The sequence below is a fragment of the Ovis canadensis genome, chromosome 4, assembly GCF_042477335.2.
Source record: "Ovis canadensis isolate MfBH-ARS-UI-01 breed Bighorn chromosome 4, ARS-UI_OviCan_v2, whole genome shotgun sequence".
NCBI lineage: Eukaryota > Metazoa > Chordata > Mammalia > Artiodactyla > Bovidae > Ovis > Ovis canadensis.
Window position 1 is genome coordinate 61464722 of NC_091248.1, and position 14562 is coordinate 61479283.

The window sequence follows — 14562 nt, forward strand, 5'->3', positions numbered from 1 at the left end:
TCATTGTCTTATTCAATCCCCATCAGTTCCCTATCAAGCCACCAGCACATTTATTTAGAGATGAGGAAAGTGAGGCTGAGAGAAATTAAGATTATACATTTGGAGGGGAACAGAGCCAGATGTGAATTTCAGGCCATCCAACTCTATAGCCACCCATCACAGACGATCCCTTTCAGGGACTCAGCTAAACAATGAACACCTCAGGGCTTACAGGTGGAAAAGCAGGTGAGCTGTGTGTTTGGGGATATCAGAAACTCGATTCCCTGAATAATGCAATCTAATCTACTCCTGCGTCTAATGAACCCTGCCCTATACTGAGGAACTTTATAATGACAATCCAGTATATTTGTTACTAAAAGAGAAAAATCTACATCAAGAAAATGTAAACTAACTAGTTATACAACTGTTTTTCAATTTCTGAATGTATCTTACACTGAGAAATACATTTCATACCTGGATTCAGGATCCAGCAATATATATTAATATGCGATGGGTTAGTTGCTAAGTCGTGTCTGACTCTTGTGATCCCATGGACTGTAGACTGCTAGGCTCCTCTGTCCATGGGATTCTCTAGGCAAGAATATTGGACTGTGTTGCCATTTCCTTCTCCAATATATTAATATGTGTATGCACCTTATTAAAAATCTAAAAAAATGTACAGAACAGTACTTAACCCTTATAATGTGCAATGCACTGTTATTTCCTATTTCATTATGTTATAAAAATGTTGGTTAGCAAGAGCAGTTTCTCTGAAGAGGTAAACAAAAATCAAGGAATCTCTGGCCAGGCGTTCCAAATGAACAAAATAAGAAATGAAAGAGGAGAAATAACAACCAATAACACAGAAATACAGAAAACCATAAGAGAATACTGTGAACAACTACATGCCAAAAAGTTTCTTTGCCAATCTAGAAGAAATGGACGAGTTTCAAGAGCAGACAGTCCACCAAAACTGAATCAGGAAGAAACAGATAATTTGAACAGACAGAGCACTAGAAATGAAACAGAATCTATAATAAAAAATACTCCCTGCAAACAAAGGTCCAAGACCAGATGGCTTCACTGGGGAATTCCATCAAGCATACAAAGAGAAACTTACACTGATCCTTCTCAAACTCTTAAGAGGAGGGAACAGTCCCAAAGTCATTTTAAGAAGCCATCATCCCATACCAAAACCAGAAAAAGACACTCACTATAAAGAAAAATATTATCTTTGATATAAAAAATTTTAACAAAATATTAGCAAACTGAATCTAACAACACATAAAAAAGATATACACTATAATCCAGTTGGATTCATCCCAGGCTCACAAGGAAGCCTCAACACATGCAAATTAATCAATGTGAGGGACTCTCCCTCACATTTTAACTGCAGTCCAGCAGTTAAAACTCTGCGCTTCCTCTGCAAGGGGCACAGGTCTGATCTCTGGTAGGGAAACTAAGATCCCACTAGCTACGGCCAAAAAAAAAAAAAAATTAATGTGACACACCACATCAACAAAAGACAAAACCATGTGATCATCTCAATAGATGCATAAAAAGTATTTGATAAAATTTAACATCCATTCATGATATAAAGTCTTAGCAGAGTGGGTACAGAGTACAAACAAAAGCAAAAACTAAACAAACGGAACCTAATCAAACTTACAAGCTTTTGAACAGCAAAGAAAACCATAAACAAAAATGAAGACAATCTACCAACTGGGAGAAAACATTTGCAAATGATGTGACTGACAACAGATTCACTTCCAAAATATAAACAGCTCATGTGGCTCAATATAAAAACAAACAAACAAACAAAAAACCCAATCAAAAATTGGGCAGAAGATCCAAATGGCTATTTCTCCAAAGAAGATAATACAGGTGACCAACAGACATGTGAAAAGATGCTCAACACCACTAATTATTACAGAAATGCAAATCAAAATTTCAATGAGGTACCACCTCACACCGGTCAGAATGGTCATTATTAAAAAGTGTACAAATAAATGCTGCAAAGGATATGGAGAAAAGGAAACACTCTTAAACGGTTGGTGGGAATGTAAATGGTGCAGGCACTATGGAAAATAATCTGAAGGTTCCTCTAGAAACTAAAAATAGAATACCATATGAACCAGCCATCCCACTCCTGGACATATATTTGGACAAAACTATAGTTTGAAAAGATACATGTTCATGGCAGCACTATTTATAACAGCCAAGACATGAAAACAACCTAAATATCTACTGACAGATGAATGGATGAAGATGAGGTATTTATACAGTGGAATACTGCTGCTAAGTCACTTCAGTCGTGTCCAACTCTGTGCGACCCCATAGATGGCAGCCCACCAGGCTCCCCTGTCCCTGGGATTCTCCAGGCAAGAACACTGGAGTGGGTCGCCATTTCGTTTGCCAATGCATGAAAGTGAAAGTGAAGTCGCCCAGTCGTGTCCGACCCTCAGCAATCCCGTAGACTGCAGCCCACCAGGCTCCCCCATCCATGGGATTTTCCAGGCAAGAGTACTGGAGTGGGGTGCCATTTACTACTCAGCCATAAACAAGAATGAAATAATGCCATCTGCAACAACATGGATGGACCTAGAAATATGTATACTAAAGGAACTCAGTCAGAAAGAGAAAGCCAAATAAAATATGATATACCTTGTATGTGGAGTCTAAAATATGATACAAATGAACTTACTTACAAAACAGAAACATACTGACAGACACAGAGAACAATCCAAAGGAAACCAAAGGAGAAAGAGGGTGGGAGGAATAAATTAGGAGTTTGTCATTAACAGATACAAGCCACTATATACAAAAGCATAAAAAGCAAGGCCCTACTGTATAGTACAGGGAACTAACGTATTCATTGTCTCGTAGTAAACCCTAGCGGAGGGAATCCCCTAGCATCCAAGGGTGAGGGCTCCGTGCTCCCAGGGCCGTAGGCATGGGTTCAACCCCTGGATGGGGAAACTAAGATCCCACAGGCCACAGTGAGGCCAGAAACAAACACAGAAACAAACCAACCTAATGAGAAGGAATCTGAAAAAAGAGAAGGAAAAAAAAAAAATATATATATATATATATAAACTGAATCACTTTGCTGTACACCAGAAAATAACACAACACTGCAATTTAAAAAAAAATAATGTTGGTTAAGATACAGTACACTAATTTCATGACCCACTGATGGACTGTAACTTGCAAGCTAACAAGATGCAATATAACTACTACTAGCTAAACCTGAGCATATTCTAGCAAAATAAAAAATATAAATGAATATGTATGTAAAAGAAAAATATATTATAATATAGATGAGATTTTTCATATTGAAAAGTGAGTCTAGGGGAAATCCCTGGTGGTCCAGTGGTTAGGACTCTGCAGGTTCGGTGCCTGATGGGGGAACTAAGATCCTGTAAGTTGAGTGATACAGCCAAAAAAAAAAAAAAAACAAACACCTGAGTCTAGACCTAGAATTCACTGAAAGCAATGAGATGGAACCATAGTTTGTATGTATGAATGAATACATATTCAGACTTCAAAAATTCAGAAAGTTTATCCTCCTATTTTATAGATGAGGACCCCTACCCAAGGTTCATGCTCTTTAAGGTAAAATCTTTCAGTAGATGGCACAACTATAATTTTTAAGATGATAGTAAATCTTGCCATCTCTGTAGGAAAAAGCATATTATAGAGATAATATATCACTGCACTGCCTGGACCATCCTCCTAGAGTGCTCTCAAAACCAATTCTTGGGAATTTTCTTCTTGGCATTGTTGACTATTTTGTCTGAGTAAATTCAGTTATTAAACATCTCTAAAATTTTAATAGTACATACTTCTGAGAAATTTTGGCGGGGAGAAGAGATGAGGGTTGGAGACAAATAATAAATTCTGAAAGTGAAAAGAGTGAAAGTGACATCACTCAGTCGTGTCTGACTCTTTGCGACCCTATGGACTTTGCCTGCCAGGCTCCTGCATCCATGGGATTTTCCAGGCAAGTATACTGTGAGTGGGTTGCCATTTTCTTCTCCAGGGGATTGTCCCAACCCAGGGATCGAACTCAGGTCTTCCACATTGCAGGCAGACTCTTTACCGTCTGAGCCATGAGGGAATCCCCCAAAATTCTGAGAAGTTACAGTAAACTCTTTTTACCTGGGAGCCATGGAAGTGACAATTTCAGACAACCCCAAATCCAGCAAGTCATCAAAATATAGTACAAGATGAATTTAACACAAACTTACAATTCTAAAAGTCTTGTGCTACAAGATTCTTAGAATCTTGTATTTTCTTTGCTACAGAGATTACCTAGAGCTGCTGTGTCCCTTATGGTAACCACTAGCCATACACAGCAACTGAGCACTTGAAACATGGCAAGTCTGAAATGAGACGTGCTACCAGTATAAAGTGACACAGGATTCTGAAGACTTAGTAGGAAAAAAAGAAAATAAAACATGTCATTAGTGATTTTGAAAATACTGATTATATACTGAAATATTTTGACAATAGTAGGGCAACTAAAATATACCGCCAAAATTATTTGCCTGTTTGTTTTTACATTTTTTGAAGATTTGAAATTAAAAACATGTCTCGCACCGCAATTTCACTGGACAGGACCGTGGTGGTGGCAGTTTAGTTATTAAGTCATGTCCAACTCTTGTGACCTCATGCACTGTGGCCCACCAGGCTCCTCTGTCCATGGAATTCTCCAGGCAAGAATACTGGAGTGGTTACCATTTCCATTTCCTTCTCCAGGGGATCTTCCCAAGCCAAGGACTAAACCCACATCTCCTGCATTGCAAGCAGATTCTTTAGCGCTGAGCCACCAGTGCTGACAGCACTAACGGAGAAGAGTAAAACTTCCATAACAAACAGCTTTTAAAAAGGCATTTACTGTTCTATTTAGTAGCTGAGCTCTTTTTTGTATGAACAGAAGTAGTCTCAAGATAAGCAAAGAAACACTCCCTTACCTCCTTCTCCCAACCCCCCTCCCTTCCAGTGCCTCATTTGAGACCAGGAGGCCTTTGGAGCTGGGGCCATGGCCTCCCTGTCAGCACCACTCTCTGTCAGGCTGTGGCAGCCCTCTGCAGCAGACACTATGTGATGCAGTGGTCACTCTACAATTCCATACAGCAGATTTTTTTTGTCGATTTGTGGTCATGTAAAAAAAATTTTTTAAAGCAAAAACATAACTTTTTTTCTTCTTTTGGCCAGTTTATCTGAATACTTGTTACCTGCCACTGATAAAAAAAACATTTTTTAACACAATGCTCTTTTAGATCAAATAGGGCAAGTCCATCCTTTTGTTAATTACTATAATTCTTCCAGAAGACACTTACTAACCATCCACCCCAAAAGATGCAATGAAAACCTTAAAAGAAACTTTTCACACGTTTTTGCACTACTTACCTCAATGGCAACACTGGTTTCCTTATTTTTAAAAAGCTGGAGCTCTTCTAAACGCTGCTTTTCTTCAGCTGTTAAAACTGTAAATACATCTTCTGAAGGATCCTTTAAAATAACCATGAGAACTTCCAGTGAGTCACACACAGAATTTGAGGCTGTCAAAGCTCTGTATTTCTATGATCTCCAAGAAATATTATTTTTATACAAAAGGTGACTTTCGCTAGAGAGCTGTTCCTACCTCTTCATCCACTGGGACAGACAAGTCACTCAAATGGCTGATTCGTCCATCTCTTCCTATTTCATGAACGACAAAGTCAGAGTACCTGAGGAAAAGAAAATCAGGGCATTATCATTTTGCTACCTATTAATTTTAGGAGAAAGTTTGTCAATAGTAAGCCTTATTATTGTGCAAAACAGGTATTAAAAATAAAGACTTTCAGTGCAAAGTCATGTAGTTATTTTTTTCTGGTTTCATGATGAAGTCTAATCCACACCTTGGCCTGGTACCAGGTACAGAAAAGACCTTCTGAGCTTCTAGAATATTCTTCCAGAAAAATACCTAGGTCAAAGCTTATTAATGTTGCCCTATGATTATATAGTTCATTCTAAAGTGAATCATGAAACACAGCAAATTTAACTAAATTGGAAGCCAGTGTATCTACCTTAAGCCACCCTGAAGCTTACCTTTATACTAAATACTTTACGTACATTATTTAAAGTCCTATTAACTATTCCCAGGTAGCATTATGACCCATTTTTCGGACAGGGATTCGGAGGCTCAGAGGAGTTAAGTAACTATGAAATGGTTGAACTACGTTCACATCCAGATCCACCTGGCTACAAAGACTACCTTCTTTCTCCTGTTGATGTGGCCCATTCAGGCAAAAGATTTTAAGATTTTAAGGCCAATTCAAGGGAAGACTCGAAACCATTTAAGTACCATTGAGAGTAACTTATTTTAAGGAAATACCCATTCACATACTGACAAAGCAGGCCACAAGGAAATTGCTATTTTTTACTCATTTTATATTCAAATAGTTTCATTTACTCGTTTGGGCAGCTTTTCTTCATCCTATTCCTGACTGACCACTGGTATGAAAAATCCTTGGGGACAGAATGCTAAAAATGGAAGAACAGACTGATTTCTTTTTAAAGAAAAGAATAAAACAAAAATAACTTGATACAAAAACAAAACCAACCTTTCTTTTAAGATTCCTGAGAATCCCTGGTGAGAGCTTACAAACTTGGTGATGCCCACATCCAGCTCAGTGAGCCCATGCTTCATCATGTCTGCAAAGCTCTCCGCTTCCTCCTCCTCCTCACCCTCCTCTGAGAGGCCATCTTCCTCCTCCTCTTCCTCTGACGGAACTTCAGAGTTCTCTTTACCCTGTCCAGCAGTTTCGGGAGGGCCAGGCACCTTTTCGCTGCTGGGTAGAGAGCTGTTCTCTAGCCCATCTTGCCCTGTGGCTGGACAGCATCCTGAGACCTTCTGTCTCTTGGCCTCCTCAGCTGGGGCCACACTATCATTATCTTCGATGGCAGCGGACCCCCGTTTCAATGACACACTAGTCATTTCTGTCATCTCCATTTTCAAGTATCCAAGAAAACGTTTAAGAGAACCTTTTAGAAGGAAGAGAGTAAGTGGTAAAAATCACTTCTATACAGAATTGGGTTTCAGCAAACAGAGGCACAGTTAACTTTGTTCCTAAGGTTCTAAGTATCAATTATTAAAATAATCCTTCCAAATATGCTTTTAGTGGCATAGAAAAAAATGGCACAACACTTCTGCAGGGAATTTGATATCAAAAGTCTTTAAAATATGTATGCCTTTTGACCCAGAAATACTTCTTTAAGGGATTATCCTAAGAAATTAATTAAAGTGTTTCAAGTTTTAGCTGCAAGGATGCTCATCTCAGTGCTTTTACACTAAAAAAAAAAAACTAAGAACAATGACATTAAGGTACATAAGCCGAACAATATGTAAAAACAATGTTCAAAGAAACTGGAAAAGGCAGTTACTTCTAGGAGAGGGTATAGGTGGCTGGGCAGGAAGACTTGTTTTCACTGAATACCACAGTTGTATCATCTAATTTTTGCTTCATGGATCTTGCTATCTTTTAAAAAAACTGATTAAGATAAAAGTGTATACATATATTTACTGACATGAACACATACTCATCTTTTTTTTCTTTTTAAAGCAAGGAGAACGAGATTTCCCTAGTGGTCCGGAGCCTTCCAATGCAGGGGATGTGGGTTCGATCACTGGTTGGGAACTAAATCCCACATGTCTTGGGGCAACTAAGCCCGAGCCTCAACCACTAAGCCCGAGCCTCAACCACTAAGCCCGAGCCTCAACTACTAAGCCCGAGCCTCAACTACTGAGCCCGAGCACTTTAGAGCATGGGTACACAACCAGAGAAGCCCACACGCCACAATGAAGACTCAGCACGGCCGAAAAATAAAAAATGGACTTAAAAAAAAAAAAGCAAAGAGAACAAAGAGTTGTTTAATCTAAATATAGAGTTTCAGTTTTGCAAGATAAAAAAGAGCTCTACATATTGGCTACACAATGAACTTAACACTACTGAACTATATACTTAAAAATGGTCAGAATGATGTTGTGTGTATTTTGTCACAATTAAAAAAAATACAGATCACTTACAGCTAGTACACAAATTACTGAGCAAAAGTCTAGGAAGCCATATATACTTTGTAGTACAGAGCACACATTTATTAATATCTAAGATTGCAAGTGCCTGTCTAATTTGATTTTATTTGATGCTCTAGGTGAAACAGGGATAAGGCGGCATCTTATTTTAATTATATTGCTATTTAGTCGCTAAGTCATGTCTGACTCTTTTGTGACCCCACAGACTGTGGCCTACCGGGCTCCTCTGTCCCTGGGATTTCCTAAGCAAGAATACTAGAGTAGGTTGCCATTTGCTTCTCCAGGGGGCCTTTCCAACTCTGGGATCGAACCCGTGTCTCCCGCATTGCAGGGTGGATCCTTTACCACTGAGCCACCTGGCAAGCCCTATATTAATTATATCGGGAGATGCTTAAAGCAACATACAGTAAACATAAAGAACATAAATGAGCAGAACATCCTAGTTCTCTTAGTTAACCGGAATCCCATCTATAGAAGCATCTACAGCAGAGCAATCATGATGAACTAAATTTTAAGAATCCATGTTTGATTTTGCCTCACTGTCAAAAATCAAGAATGGAAAGAAAAGGAAAGGGGAAAAAGGATCATGACAGCTACAAAAAAAGGGGGGGGGGGGCAGGTAGAGAAAAATATCAATAAAAATAATTTTGTTTGAAAGACAAAAAAAATTAAGAAAATGGAAGAAACCAAGAAACAGGAACAGAAGTGGACTGCAACTAGTTGTACAATTTATAAAATTATCTCTTAAATCAAGTAAGAAAGCGCTTATCTTTTATGTATTCTAAGCAAGGTATAGCAAAACAGAACACTGACTTATGTGATGTTGGTGCTATTTCATTCTCATTTTATTTCAACAAAACTGCCTTCAGAGCTTGTACACCAGTGAGGGAGGCAGACAGGGCCCGGGGCTTCCTTGGAGACATGGCAACACTCAGAAGACCACGGGGGCACTGGTGGTGAGGGTGTCCGAGAAGACCCCTTCCTAATGAAAGACCAGAAGTGAACACCTGAGCTAAGCTTTGGGGACTAAGAGAGAGGCTGTGGAAAAGAGGGGAGGAAGGTGGTGCAGCATGCAGAGAGAGCTAGAGGAAGCCCACCAAGCTGGCCCTGTATCACACAGAGTAAAGCATCCAGGGAGAGACCCTGGAGTTAAGGCTGGGAGCAGGCTGAAGCCACACCAGGCTGAATGGAGGGAATTACATCTGAAAACCCAACTGCCATCTGATTCATGAATCAGGGATATTTCATGGCATCTTTTCAAAGAGAAAGATGGGGTTAGGCTGGGAGATTAGGTAAGACAACAACTGAGGAAAGAAATCAGCTTGATCTAAGGCTGAGGAGAGGGTAACTGAAGGTGGAGGTGAGTTCAGGAACATTTAGGAGGTGGTGTGGACAGGACTGGGTGACCAATGTGGAGGAAAGAGGAAATACTATAGGATGACTCGGGTTTTCCGTCCTGGGGACTTGAGAGGGTAGGGGAACTCTTCCTGACATGAGGACCCCAGAAAGAGGCATGGGGGCATGGGGGTGGGGAGGAGACAAGCATGTGTACAGTCCAGCAATGTTGCTGGCACTGGCGGACATCCCTGAGTCACTTATTACATTTCATCACACACAGTCTTCCCCTCAAACCCACAACAGCTCCCCAGCGGCAGTGTGGACCTCAGCCAGGGTCTGAGCACGTCCTGTGAGCTGCTGACCTGGAACCGTGGCCTCCAGAATGAGCAGCATGGCTGCAGAAGTGCCTGCAGGAAGCCAACAAGGAGACACCGCCCACCAAGACGCCCCAGGTGTGAAGACACACTTGCATGATGCAATCATCCTGCCTGAGGTGGTGGGCTGCACGGTGGGCATCTACAATGGTGAGACTTTCAACCAAGTGGAAATTAAGCCTGAGATGACCAGCCACAGCCTAGGCGAGTTCTCAATCACCTACAACCCAGGGACATCAGGGCCACCCATTTGTCCCAATTCAGTCCCCTCAAGCAGCCTGCCAGCCAAAAGAGACACAGACATCTCTAGAAGACAACAACCCCTTCCCCACCCCAAGTTCCAAGCTGGCATGACAGGATCTACCAGGAGGTCCTGATACCCTTCCGAGTCCTGCAATCTGCTCTCTCCAGGGAGGGCTCAGGCTTTATGGTGAGCTGCACATCTACCTCCTTCCCAGAATGCAGAGAACTCATCAGGCTCTTTCTCAACAACCTGAGGGCCAAGAGCTTCGACAGAAACACCAGTTACTTCCTCTTCCCCATTCTGCTTTGGTACCATGCATCATCCAGCACTGTGTGGATTTCCAATCCTCCACATGCGCCTCTAATTCAGGCCCAGCGCCCACAGGTCCCAATCCCAGCCTGACTGCTCACAGAACTCTCTCCAGTGGGAGGGCCTCCATATCTGTATTCTCAGATTAACCTAGTCTCACCTGACTCGATGGACATGAAACTGAGCCAACTTCAGGAGATAGTGAATGATGGGAGAGCCTGGTGTGCTGCAATCTGTGGCGTTGCAGAGTCCGACGCGACTGAGCACCACCACTCCACCACCACCGCCTGTCCTTTAAGACTCCTCTGAAGACCTTGAGGCCCAAATCCCATGCCCTCCTCTCTATTAAGTCCACATCTTCCCATTTTACCTCCCTTCGTGTGCACTACCCATATAGGCACCCAAACACCAGGCTTTCCCGCCCCACTTTCCAGCTACAGAACTGGTCAGAGTAAAGAACCTCTCCTAGTCCCTGTTCTTCAGCTGAAAAACGTGAGTAATATGTGCTTCATAGGACTGTTGTGAAAATGAAATGAGATGACAAACACAGAGTGGCTAGCCACAGTAGGAACTAAATAAATGCTAGTCTCCTGTCCCCCTTCAAGGGGTGTGCAGACTCTGAGGATGTTAACTCTAATACCTGCCAGAGAATCCAGAGAAGTGTAACAAGCATCAGTAGATATTTCTGAGAAGTCTTGAAACAGCAGTCGAAACTCTAATACCTGCCAGAATCCAGAGAAGTGTAACAAGCATCAGTAGATATTTCTGAGAAGTCTTGAAACAGGAGTCAAAACTCTTCCCCATCTACAGAGATCAAAGACACAGCTAAGTAGCAATTCCCTAATGAAATACTGGCCCTGGGCAATGACATCAATGGCCACTAACATCACAAAAAAGAGACAACCAGACGCTGCAGGCCCCTGAAAGGACATGCTGTTGTCTATGAAGTTCTTACTGACTGAAGCTGTGTCTACTAGTTTGGATGGCATAAAGAGACAGAAGATGGTACATTCACCACCAGCACGGGGAAGCAATCAGCAGAAGTCTGAATGTGGAAAACTCAACAAGGATCAAGACACTCCCTCAACTAATGGACAGCAACAGGAAAAGGAGGAAAGGGGAATGTACGAATAGATAAACCTGGATCCTTCTTTGAATCCAGGTTTAACAAGCCAACTGTTAAAAGTGTATTTATGAGACAATCAGGGATATTGAAACGGTGGGGACAGTTGATGACATTAAGATAGTATGGGCAACTTTTAAGATGCAATATCACTATTCAACTCAGTCGCTCAGTCGTGTCCGACTCTTTGCGACCCCTGTCCATCACCAACTCCCGGAGCTTGCTCAAACATATGTCCATCAAGTTGGTGATGCCATGCAACCATCTCATCCTCTGTCATCCCATTCTCCTCCTGCCTTCAATCTTTCCCAGCATCAGGGTCTTTTCTAAGAAGTCAATTCTTCGCATCAGGTGGTCAAAGTATTGGTGCTTCAACTTCAGCAATATCACTGTGGTTACACTTAAAAACAGAATCTTTATGTTTTAGAGATACAGACTGAAATCTTTATGGTTGAAAAGATATGAAGTCTGGACTTTATTTCAAAATAATTAACCAGTGGTGAATGGAAGTGGAGTGAGGTACAGATTTAAAACAAGACTGGCCATGAGTTGATAATTGTTGAAAATTGGGAACACAGGGATGTCATCATGTCATTCTCTCCACTGGGAATGTCTGAAATGTCTTATTATAAAAGTTCAAGGTATAAAGTGAAGTGAAGCCGCTCAGTCGTTTCCGACTCTTTGCAACCCCATGGACTATAGCCCACCAAGCTCCTCCATCCATGGGATTCTCCAGGCAAGAATACTGGAGTGGGTTGCCATTTCCTTCTCCAGAGGATCTTCCCGACCGAGGGATCAAACCCAGGTCTCCCGCATTGTAGGCATACACTTTAACCTCTGAGCCACCAAAGCCACACTAACTATTCTACCCTCATCAAACCACCACTCTCTCCAGCTCTACTGCTTCCTCTCTCCCATTACCTGTTCTCCAAACACACCGAGACCTCCAGTTCCAAGATACCACCTCTTTCATCTTCATTTCCTCAAGTACTCCAAAGCTCAACAACTCCAAACTCCTAACAACACGCAACACTCTTGCTCACTAGTCCCGCTGCAAGATCCCTGCTAAACCTCAACTGAGGACCAACTGTGCTGTCTCCACCTGTTCTCCTGGCTGGAGAACAGAAGGCCAGGTGGGTGGACTTCTTCTCGTAACAACCCTCCAGGCTGTCTCGCCATCCCTCCAACTCCCGTGTGCCATTCACAAAGAAAACAGGGGTCCTCAGGCAGTGCCCCTCCTACCAGCACAGTCACAAAGCCCCTTATGATAACCACTGCCAAACAACGGCGGCCCTCTGAAGGGAGGTCCAGACTCATTTTAACACTCACTCACTCCTCGTACCTGGACTTCATCCCCTCAACGCTCACCGTGCAGCTCTGTGCCAGGCATTACTCTGGGCACCGTACACGACACAACACGACACACGAGCAGATCAAATAAACAGCCCACCAGCATGAAGCTTACGTTCAGGGGAGGATCTGGCTTCTACTCCATGCTGTTCTCCTGCCTCTCGAAGTGCTCTTTTCCCCTCCTGCTCAACTTGCTGCTTACACTTGGCTTCCCCGGCTTCCTTCCCCCGTCCTGATTCCTTCTCAGGCTCGTTTTCCAGCCAAGACCCATCTCCAACTCCCTGTTCACTCAAGGGTCCAAGGCAATGGGAACAACAGCTAAACAATGATAGCGTGTGCACACTGAGCTCATTCAAGCCTCTCTTCAGCCCTGTGACTTATGTGTCATTATTAGTCCCACCTTAGCCCCTAAAAAACTGAAGCCCAGAGAGTATCTTGCTCTAGTTCACACAGCTAGTAAGAGGTGGAATCAAACATCAAATTCAACATGCCCTAAAGTGATCTCATCTTTTCCCACCACAAATGCACTTTTTTTAAATTGCATCTCTTACCTCAAAGAATCTTACCAACAAACTACCAGTCACCTAAGCCAAAATACGGGTATCACTCCATCCCCTCATCTTCCCCATGTGAATGAAATTCTAGAAGGCTTAGGACAGCACTGTTACACCTAACATCCCTGGAATGAGGATATTAGCAGATGGCGGATCTGAAGTATCAACCACTGGTGTCAACTCTTGTTTGGTGAGTGGCAGTCTGGGCATATGACTTGGAGTCTGATCTAGGCTATGCCCTTTACCAAGGGAGCCACCACTCTTTACGTCTCAGTTCCTTTCTCTGGAAAGCAGAAAAATGATGACTTGCTCAAAGGTCTGTTCGAGCTGTTGTTATTCAACTGTTGGTCATTAATATTTATTATGGATGCTTTCCACCGCAGAACTGTGCTGCTGAGTCTGGGAAAAAAATCAAAGCTTCTTATGGTTCTTCTGTTTTCTGGGCTAATGGTTAAGCATGGCTCTCTCCTTCAAACATCATTTCAATTTTAAGAGACCCTCAAAGCACTGCCAAGAGCACCAAATAAACGGGCCTTTAGTATTTTTGGCAGTCTTTTTCTTGATACTTTGGACACTTGCCTGATCTCTTTTTCTTGTTACATTTAATTGCAAAGACAAGCTCATTAAACAAAATTACTTTCCATTTGTTTTAGCCGATGGCCCTAATACAGACATTAATTATTAACATATATGTAGCACAAGTGATTATAAATCACTTAATATACGTTTTGCTAAGTTCTGTCTGTGGGCCTAGAAGCTGAGAATATATTTACTAGAACAGCTGTGCAAACTTCTGGACCAGGACAGGCAGAACTAAAATCAGCATCAATTTCTTAAGCAAAAAATACATAAATGAGAAGACTGAAATGAAATATAATTTCTAAATGAGAGAGGATCATGTGAACATCCAAGAGGCTGAGAAGAATTTAACCAGAAAGATGGAACAACCCTGACTGCCCCCGTTCGACTGCTCTAAGGAAATGAGTTTGCATTCAGGAAAATCCAAATATACATATTCAAGTCTTCTACAGCAAAGGTGTGAAAAAACGACTGGCTTTAAAAAAAGGGAGGAAAAAAAAAAGAGGGGGAGGGATGGGAAGTAAAAGGTCTAGCTTTATCGGTTTTTAAAATGGTATTGAAATTTCAAAAATTTTCAAAAAACAAAGCTGCACAAATACGCTATCCAAAATAGTAAGATAGCATCTCAAATG

At 41.8% G+C, this 14562-nt stretch overlaps 1 protein-coding gene across 1 annotated transcript in view; it reads right to left on the bottom strand.

Annotated features, from left to right (window-relative positions):
- Nucleotides 1-14562, bottom strand: part of PUS7 (pseudouridine synthase 7) — a 55141-nt gene that overhangs the window by 38457 nt on the left and 2122 nt on the right. The window contains exons 2-4 of the mRNA XM_069587889.1: nt 6591-7011; nt 5630-5714; nt 5395-5496 (exon numbers count right to left, since the gene is read on the bottom strand). Coding sequence (XP_069443990.1) covers nt 5395-5496; nt 5630-5714; nt 6591-7011 — 608 coding nt within the window. The remainder of the gene's footprint in view (nt 1-5394; nt 5497-5629; nt 5715-6590; nt 7012-14562) is intronic.